This window comes from Antechinus flavipes, chromosome 6 (genome assembly GCF_016432865.1).
Source record: "Antechinus flavipes isolate AdamAnt ecotype Samford, QLD, Australia chromosome 6, AdamAnt_v2, whole genome shotgun sequence".
Taxonomy (NCBI): Eukaryota; Metazoa; Chordata; class Mammalia; order Dasyuromorphia; family Dasyuridae; genus Antechinus; species Antechinus flavipes.
In genome coordinates, this window is record NC_067403.1 from 40,176,201 (window position 1) to 40,186,915 (window position 10,715).

General features: G+C 31.3%; 1 protein-coding gene across 7 annotated transcripts in view; it reads left to right on the forward strand.

Annotated features, from left to right (window-relative positions):
* EXOC1 (exocyst complex component 1) overlaps positions 1-9,852 on the forward strand; it is a 53,673-nt gene extending 43,821 nt beyond the window's left edge. For all 7 annotated transcript variants that reach the window (XM_051963799.1, XM_051963802.1, XM_051963803.1 and 4 more), the window contains 3 exons: positions 2,558-2,757; positions 3,266-3,460; positions 9,134-9,852. In XM_051963799.1, coding sequence (XP_051819759.1) covers positions 2,558-2,757; positions 3,266-3,460; positions 9,134-9,286 — 548 coding nt within the window. In that variant the 3' untranslated portion in view covers positions 9,287-9,852. The remainder of the gene's footprint in view (positions 1-2,557; positions 2,758-3,265; positions 3,461-9,133) is intronic.
* The last annotated feature ends 863 nt before the right edge of the window (positions 9,853-10,715 follow it).

Sequence of the window (10,715 nt, forward strand, 5' to 3'; positions counted from 1 at the left end):
AGGAGGAGAACAGGTTCCAGGAGCAGCCTGAGCAATGCATATGTGCACAATATGAAATGCTGGTTCTGGAGAGGATGCAAATGGGATTCCTGGGAAACAGATTATTGGGTACTAATTTAAAGAGAGAAAAATAGATCAGTGAAAAAGACTAGATAAAGAAAAATCAGGAAATAATGGAGACCCATAACTCAGTGGTTGATGTCTGAAAACAAGAACTCCCTATTTGATGATAATTTCTGGGAAAACTAGAAGCAATCCTTCACCATTTCAGTTTAGACAGTCATTTTACACCATATACCACAATAAATTCAAAAATATACTTAATATGACAATTATGTATAAATTTCGTGTGTGTGTGTGTGTGTGTGTGTGTGTGTGTGTGTGTGTATTTTTTAAAAATATAAAAACCGTGTGTGGTATATTAGACAAGAACTAGATTGGGAATTTTTCAGAGTTGTGACTGAGGAATAAAATTTTTAATCAAACAGAGTTAGAGGCAATTTAAAGATAAGGTAAATAATTTTAATCATATGAAATTGAAAAGCTTCTCTGTGATCGAAATACCACTGGGATGAAAAGGGGAGTAATTGACTGAGGGAAAAAAATTAGCAAATATCTCTGACAGGGGTCTGCTGTCCAAGTTGTATGAGCAAGTAACAGAAATATAGACCATTTCAGTAGGAGTATTTGAAAGGGAAAGGAAGAAAAATGCTTATTTCTTAAAAACATAAAATAAAATTTTTACCTTTAGGTTTTTATTTTAATTTTTTTCTATTCTGCAATTAAATATTAAAAGGAAGAGGAGGAAATTCCCATATACACAGCAGAACAGGAAAAAAAAAGATTATATAAAACTGCAAAACTGTATTACATATACCTTGCTTTTTTTAAAGGTTATATAATTCACCATATTAGAACTTAATTCCATTCTCATCCTTTTGGGAAAAAAAAAAATTTTTTTTTTAATTCTTAAAATTTGTCCCTCCCAATACCTCTTCCCCAACCAAATCTGAACAAATTTTTTAAGAGGAGAAAGATCTCAGTTCTTAAATAATAATCCAACAAAACAAATTCCCATTCTAAATATGTCCAAAAATGCATGTGTCTGTCTACATTTTAAGTTCATCACCTCTCTTGCAGGAAGTGAATGGCATTTTTCAATACTGAGCAGAGTTCTAAAGTTTTTCAAATTTTTTTTTCTATAATGTTAGCCTGTTCTAGTTCTCTTCTCACCCTACTACATTACTTCACAGAAGTCTTTCAGTTTCCTCTAAAACTTTATATTTTGTTTATGGTGTGGTAGTATTTAGTTGTATTCACAAGACCACAATTTGTTTAGTTTTTCTTCATTATATAAAGACATTCCCTTAATTTCTAATTTTAGGCTACTACAAAAATATCCAAAATATACAAACATACTCATATATGTAATATAACTACTTTTCTTCTTTCTTTAATTTCTCAGTTATTTTTTAAAGGAAATATATGTGTGGGTGTATGTATACATATGTGTATATATGTGCATGTACATATGTGTGCATATATGTGTATATACCAAAAAAAATTTCCCTGTAGCAAATAATTCTCAAAATAGAATTAAACTTTAAGAAATCATATAAAAGAATGCTCGAAATCTCTAAGAGAAATAGAAGTGAAAATTGAATTTTATCTTCATTTCCCTAGGACCAGCAAAAATGACAAAAGATGAGGATAATCAGTGTAGAGAGGTTATAGAAAATAGGTCCACTTACGCAGTATTTGTGTAGCTGTGAATTGATCTAACCATTATAGAAAGCATTTTGAAATTTTACAAAGTGACTAAAATATCTCTTGACCCAAAAGATACAAGATGTTTCCCTTGCTTCTTTGCTGAAATGGATATGGAACAATGCATATAGTCTTAGGCTTTTTTGTGACATTTTTTTTAGTTCTGCTGGAACTAAAGATTTAGTTGATTTTTTTTCCTAATTTTTCTTTGTTATAAAGTATTATTCTATAAGGGGGAGAGAGGAGAACAATACATTGTGGGGAGAATGATATAAAATATATTAATGCAATTTTTAAAATTCTAAATAAATATGGAAATTTTATGGAAATAGTAGAAGAGCATTTTGAAAAAAGTAGGAGAGGGCAGATTGTGATTGTTAAATCTCCTCAGCTTAAAATTATTCCTGTTAGCAGAATACATGCTTACATCAGGGGGAAAAAAATCCTTAAATTTCACTTTACTGTAATCTTTAGCTTCAACTTGATCTTGTCTACATTGGTAGTAAGTTGCTTAAATGACTAATTTGAGTTTCATTTCTTCTTTTACAAGTGCTAATAGGCATAAAAAGAAAAAAGGAAAAGAAAAAACCTTCATCTGATATGTAAAGTGAATCCTCAGTTTCTAAATAATCAAAAATTGGCATTGCTAATAGACTTTATAGATAGAATTCACAGAGTTCCATTTTCAGGTGTTTCCTTTTTTTTTTTTAATCATCCAAAATGTCTTCGAGAATTCTGGTCCTTTGATCTTTTTTTTTTTTTTTTTTAACTCTTTTTATTCTTATTTTAGTGGAGAAAGTAGCAAATGAAAGCCAAAAGACTCCCAGGGATGTGGTGATGATGGAGAACTTCCACCATATTTTTGCAACTCTTTCTCGTTTGAAAATCTCATGCCTAGAAGCTGAAAAAAAAGAAGCCAAACAGAAGTACACAGATCATCTTCAGTCTTATGTTATCTATTCTTTAGGACAACCTCTCGAAAAACTAAATGTAAGTACTTTTTTAGAATTTTTCAGGTCCAGAACCTAAGTATTGTGTGTGCTCGGTGCTATAAACAAGTTTTTAACTCTTATGTATATTTTGAAGGAAATGGCATTACCTTTTCTTTGTACTTATATTTAACTTTTTAGTTAAATATAATTCAATCTATTTTTTTTTCTTTTCTTGAATGAATATTGTCAGCTTATATAATTAAGATCTAGCTGACCATGTCAGAGAAGGAAATGTCATTTTTAGATAATTTTAAAAGGTAGAAAAATATCCTTCTATTTTCCCCAGCCCATTTTGACTAATTATTGAGTTTTTAATCAACTAGTAGCTGTGCTTAGAGAGTCACAATATATATATATATTTTTTTTTCTTCTTGAAAAGCTTTTGCAGCAGGGAATATTACAAACCATTAAAAGTTGTAGTAGTTATTGAAATTTCATACAAGGGTACAAGAAAAAACAGGTCATGTTAATTTTACTTTTAACTTTCTGTTTGCATTTCATGATAGCATTTCTTTGAGGGTGTTGAAGCTCGAGTAGCACAAGGTATAAGAGAAGAAGAAGTAAGCTACCAACTTGCATTTAACAAACAAGAACTTCGTAAAGTTATCAAAGAATATCCTGGAAAGGAAGTGAAGAAAGGACTAGATAATCTCTACAAGAAAGTTGATAAGCACCTTTGTGAAGAAGAGAATTTGCTTCAGGTATGGATTTTTGTTCCTGTGACTAAATAATCCAAAACTTTTTTTTTAATTTAGCATTTTATTTTTTCCCCAATTACATGTAAAAGTAATTTTTAATATTAATTTTTTAAAATTTTAAGTTACAAATTTTCTCCCTCTCTCCCTAACCTTTCCGTATCGAGAATCTTAGCATTTTCATACTACATACTTGGACATACATACTTGTATAGTCATGCAAAAATTTCCATATTACTTATGTTGTATTCAGACACTGTTTAAGGATAAATAGCATTTTTCATCATTTAAGTCCTTCAAAGTTGTCTTGAATCATTGTATTACTAGAATGGTTCTCTTTCATAGTTGATCATTTTACAGTATTGCTGTTACTTCATATAAGTCTTTCTAAGTTTCTCTGAGAGCACACTGCTCATCATTTCTTATAACACAACAGTATTCTAACATAATCACATACCACCCATACCACAAAACCCTTACAAAATTCTTTTTTTACCCTCAAAATCTTCCCCGAGTCAGATAACTTACAAAAGGAAAAGATTAGAAATGTTACTTAATGCTCCCAGATTTGCAAACCAGATTAGTGGAAGAATGAAATAAAGTTACTTGCTTCTGAGTCAGTGTTTTTGCAGTAATCTTAAGAAAATGATATTCCTGAAAATTTTACATTCTGCCTCTGTTTAGGCAAGAGTACTATTATATTTGGATCATTGAACTCTTTTATACCATAAATATGGTATTAAAAACCCTGTTTAAAATATTTAAAGATTTGTTCACACAGAGAAAAGATCCACAGTGGTAAAATTTGTTGGAAAATATATTTCTTGAATTTCTCAAATTTTTTTTATTCATCTGGATTTTTCTAAATTTTTTATCATTTATTTAAAGTGATGATATAGTGAAGGTATATTGCTTTTACACCATGACAATAATAATTGCTCTATAATATATTTGATATGAAACTGTGGATTTTGTTTTGGAAATATAAATATATTAAAAAGAAAATACCAAAGCCTTGAAAAATAACAATGTCTTAACCAAAAAATAATAATAATAATAATAAGGCAACTGGGAGAGCATCAGTAATTACCAATCTGTATGTCTATTTTTCTTTTTCTGTAAAATTTTTATGAAATTAATCTACATATATATCAAGGACATCCTCATTGAGGGAATTAAAAGGGAACAAGCAGACAAACAATTAGATTTAGACAAGCACCTTCATTATAAACCAAGATAAACTCCAAATGAATTTATGACCTAAACATGTAACCAGATTAGAGAATCAAAGATAACATTTCATTTCAGATAAAGACTTCATAAGCAAACAAGTAATAAAGAGAATCATACAAAATAAAATGAACATTTTTTATTTATTTTATTTTTAAATAAAATTTGATAATTTTTCACACAAGTCTAATGTAGAAAAGATTACAAGACAAGTAACTGAAAAAAAATCTTTGCAACAACTTTCTCTGATAAAGGATATATAAGGAACTAATTCAATGTATATCATTTAAGAGCCATTTCTCAATAGATAAATGTTCAAAGCATATGAACAGGCAGTTTTCAAAAGAACTAACAAGACTAACAATAATTATATGAAAAGATGTTATAAGTGACTAATAAAAAAAATAATAAGACAATTTTTAGTTTTCATCTCTCTCATATCTACTAGACTGACAAAAGAGGGAAAACAGGTACACTGATTGGTGTATGTTGGTGGAGCTATGGTCAGAACAGTCTGGAAAATTATTTAAAACTATATCCAGAAAGTTACCAAATTTTTAACCAAGCTATACAGCTATCAAGTCTATACCTTAAAGAAATCGGAGAAGGAGGAAAAGGATATATGGGTACTACAAAAATATTCATAGCAGATTTTTCTCAGGGCTGCCAAAAATTGGAAACAAAGAGGGTATTTTCATGTTAGAGAATAGATTTAAAAAGTTGTGGTATATAAATATAATAGGATATTATTGTGACATAATGTTCTAGAAAGGAAATTTAAAAGACCTTTATGAACTAATGTATGGTCAGCTAAATAGTGCAGTGGATTGAGCACTAGCTCAAAAGTTAGGAGGACCTGAGCTCAAATGTGGCCTCAGACACTAGCTTTTATGACCGTAGGCAAGTCTCTTAACCTCAATTGCCTCACCAAAAAAAAAAAAAAAAAAAGTAACTATGGAATGAACGAACGAATGTAGAGTCAGATAAGCAGAACTAGAAAAACAATATGTATATTATAACGTAGACAAAAAATAACTGAAAGACACTAGAACTCTGATCAACTTAGTGATAAACAAGTTCAAAGAATAAAAAAGAAATGCATCACTCATCTCCAGGAAGAAGTGATAAATTTTTTAAAAAATTTTTAAACAGGAATTTTGAAAAAATGATAAATTAAAAAATAAATTTTAAAATTAAAATTTTTTAAAAAAATTTTAGAATGAGAGGTATGTTTTTGGACATGTCTAATTTTGGTATTTATTATCTTTCTCCTGTACTATAAAGGTGAATGTTGGGATAAGTTAATAATCTTCTTTGAGTTTTTAAATATGATTCTTACTTGAAAAAGAAGGGGGGCTGTTTTAGTAATTAAGGTGTCATATGTAAATAAAGTTTAGTGATTTTTTCTGGTTAGTGCAAAAAAGTTCTCTTTCTATATGTATATTTATATATATACATAGTTATTGAGGGATTTGTTTTTTGGGTTAATTTGGGGGTATGTAGTCAGTCAGAGTTTAATGACTTGTCCAGGTTCATACAGCTAGCAAGTGTCAAGTAACTGAGGCTTCATTTGAACTCAGGTCCTCTGAGTTTTATGCTATGCTCTGTGCCATCTAGCTGTCCCTGTGGATTAATTTTTAAAACAATTTTCCTAGTGGAAGAGGGAAGTAATAGGATAGACATTAATTTTTAAAAATTGTTACTTGAAAAATAATAAACTTTATAAAACACATGTGCATAAACACACATATACATGACATCTCAAGTACCAAATGTTATCATAAACAATAAACTTATCTGTATTTTAACAGGATAAAAAATTATCAAACTAAAAGTCATTTCAGAATTAATTTTGTGTGGGGCCAGATCTTTAGCTAATTAGAGCAGAGTTCAAAATTAGTTCCAAATGAAAGAAAGGATTAAGATGAATAACCATTATATAATTACAACAAAATATATTTGACCCATCTAAACAAAATATCAACTTCAAATAGTGGAAAATGGACAAAAATAAAGACATTGACTTTGATTGTAAAGAGGTTTAACTGACATAAAATTGTCACTATCAGAAGGCCAGAGGGTGCCCAGAAACTATCTTACTTGGCAAATAGTTTATCTCAAAGTTGAAATCACATGTCATAGTGGCCGGCTCATAGTGGGCATTATAGTTGCCTATTCTCTTCCCTTTCCCTCATTACCATGTGGCAGAAATATGTGGCAGCCAAAGACTGTCACTCATAAAGATTACAAGCTCATTTGTAAAACATTAGAGAGGAGAATGATTGAACATTATGAGCATCATTGTCTAATGAAACAGTGAAAAAGACAATCAGTGTCAAAATTAGCCTGCAGAGAGCCTGAAGTGAAATTTTGCTAAGCCAGATCATCTTGAGAACATTTGTAGATGAAGTTGAAAGTAAAACAACGAATAAATATGAAGTGAAATCGGCCTGCTATTGCTTCTGTAATAATCTCTTCTCATTAATTATAATAATAGAACATTTAAGCCCTAAAACCTCAGTATCCAATGTAAGATGTAGAAAAGGTGGTAATAGCACAAAAGGAAATGAAGTCAGGAAAAATGACTGGATCTGACCAAGTATATACAGAAAAGATTTAACAGACAGTACAATTTAAAGCCACATGTAGATTATCCTTGAAGATATCACAAGATTGAAAGATAATAAATACCACAAAGAATGCTCTCACTCTTGCTCTGCCTCTGTCTTTGGATGTCTCCAGACATATATATGGGCGGGGGGGGAGGAGGGGTTGGTATGTGAGTCTGTGTGTGTATATATTTCATGCATGAAAGTTGAAATAAAGTTAAGCATTCACAATTGTTTCTTTACAATCATGCAACTTGACTGAGAAATACTGAAAATAAAAGTTCTCATCATATCTAATTTTTATTGATTTTTTTAAAGTATTAGGCTTAATAGATGAATATGCATTAGAGAAACTTCTAAAAAAAAATAGTATCTTTCAAATTAAAATTACTTCAGTGACATGCAGCTAAAGTACTAACTTTATCAGTCTGCTTAATATCAGCATTAAATTATAAAACTAGGAGACATTCTCATTTGGCCCATTTATCTGGGTTATGAAAAGAAGGATTTTCTGTGGTACAAATAGAAGATTATCTCATCAATGGTGAAGTTTGCAAAATTCACAATTTGCATTCACTATTCACTATTCACAAATGCATCATAAAACATAAATTTGTGGAATTAATACAAAGCCTTCTGAATGAAATAATCTAAAAAAGATCTGTTTGTTCATACACGCTGGAAAAAAGTATATAGAATATGCATATTGATTAGGTTATAATATTTAATTTGAACAGGTATCCATTGAGTTTAGTATATATTAAATACTGCAGATACACTGAGATCTCAGACCTCATTTTAATAGAAAAAAAAAGATTTCTGACCATATTGCACTTGGGAAATTATGTTGCATTTTCATTGACCAGTATTGTTCCCTGTTTCCCATCCTCTCCCCTCCCCCCCCCAAAAAAAAAAAACCACTACCTTTTTAACATCAGTATTTTCCCATTAATGCTGTATGGCTGCAAATCATGGAATGCCATGATCTTAAAAGATCAGGTGTGGATGTTTTCTCAATTGGTGTTATTTAACTGGTTTTCTTTGTTGTAAGAAAGGGTTTACATACAGGAGAACAATTTGGAACTATTATAGCTATAAAACTGTGCATACCCTTTGATCCAACAATGCCACTTTTTAGTCTGTATCCCAAAGAGATCAAATAAGGGGGTAGGAGGAGAGAGAATATACTTGTACAAAAATTTTTATAGCAGCTTTTTTTGTGTTGGCAAAGAATTGGAAATTGAGGGGATATCGTCAGTTAGAGAATGGCTGAATAAACTGTGGTGTATGAAAGTGGTAAACTACATTGTACTGTGGGAAGTGACAAACAGGCAAATTTCAGAAAAACCTGGGAGACTAAATGAACTGATGTAGTGGTGAAATGAGTAGAACCAGGAGAACATTGTACATAGTAATGGCAACATTGTCTTGTGAACAACTATGAACAATTTAGCTTTTCTCATAATATTATGATCTAAGACAATTCCAAAGGACTCATGAAAAAAACTTTTCTGATAATAGATATATGATATGAACTGAATTCTATATCCCCAGGACCTAGCATGTACTAGATGCTTAATAAATTATTGCTGATAGGTAAAAGTAATGATAATAGCTAACATTTTTATAGCATTTACCAACTGGCTATGTGCCAGACACTGTGTTAATCATTCTATAATTTTTATCCCACTTGATCCTCACAGTGACCTGGGAGGTAGATGCTATTATTATACCCATTTTCACAGATGAGGAAACTATAGTGAAGACAAATTAATAGAACTAGAATAAATTTTGCTCATATATAATTATACTTCTGTTTTCTCTCTATCTTTTATAATAGGTGGTGTGGCATTCTATGCAAGATGAATTTATACGTCAGTACAAGCACTTTGAGGGTTTGATTGCACGATGCTATCCTGGATCTGGTGTTACGATGGAATTCACTATTCAGGACATTCTGGACTATTGTTCTAGCATTGCACAGTCACATTAGACTCAACAAAAGAAAAGCTAGCAGTGTTCTAAAAATGCCAGACAGTATCCAGATATATCAAACTGCATATTTCACAAACCTGGATTTGTAAATTTATATATTATTAAATGTTGGTAAATGTCAGGTAAATATATAGTATCCAACTACAGATATTAAATGCAACATTAAAGATCCTAAGTAGCAGCAACATTGTTCGCTTATTAGGTTATGTACTAATTTAATGTAATAATTTTCTGTTCCTTTAAATTGCACTTATTTTTCTATCATTGTGCAGGAGATTTACATTTGTGGATCCCTTTCTTGGTAATGAGCATTGTAACCTGGAGTATGTGAAGTACATTGGAAATATAGTGGACACTCCAACTTTAACTCATTCTCTTTCTTGAGAATCATGTAACTTTTAAAATACTGTACAGAACTGTTTTATTTTGCAGTTGTGTGTGTGTGTGTGTGTGTGTGTGTAAAGAGCGAAGGGAGTTCATTGGAATATTTGTAAGCTTATGTTTTGAGGATTATGTAACTCATTAAAAATACTGACGGTGAAGTAAAGATTTTTTTTTAAGTTACCTTTGTACTTACTTTTGTGATGACCATGTTTAGCCCCCAGAGTATATTAAAATCAACTGGAGTCAGAATAAGGGAAAATCCTTGATCTTTACTCTTTGCAGAGGTGAGGGGAATGACAATAAGAAGTGAGAGCAATCTGGACAGGAATCTGGCCAGCAGTGCCTCTGGCTCTCACACTCCACCTACCAAATCCTTTACGCAATCTCCTATACAACACATCAAACTTGCACAGAGAATGGGCGGGGCCATTCTTTCTCCAAGCATATATTAATAGAGTATTGTCCAATTGCTAATTAGCCTCAAGCGCTTGGGACCTCAGTGTGACAACTTAAGAGCTTCAGCCCATTACATCTTTGATGGTCTATATTTTATTTTTATTTCAATTTGAAATTATTAAGCACCTGAAAAAAAAAAAAAAAAAAACTACCCTGCAATCAAGAAGCTTATGTTTTACTGAAGATCTCAGAAAAGGTTTCATGTCAGAAGTGGCACCTAAGTTAATGAAAAGAAATAAGGATTTAGGAGACCAGATTGAGAAAGAGATGCATTTCAGACATGAGGGCCCCTAAATTTTAGGCTTTTGATAATTACATGATTTACTTGTTCAAAGTAGTAGCCGCTATTTGGGGAAACTTAGAAGTTTGGTGATTTCATGGAAGTCCAGGAAGCCCAGAAAAGGAAAAGTTGTCATCCCAGAGCTGTGGGGCCAAACCCACAAAAAGATGCTCCCTGTGAATACAGCCTCTGCTGGCCCATTTTCCTGGACCAGAAACATGACACTCACACAAGAAATGGACAATGGATGACTTCCTCCAGAATTGCCCCTTCTTAAAAGATCACGTGAAGCTGGACTACCAAGTCA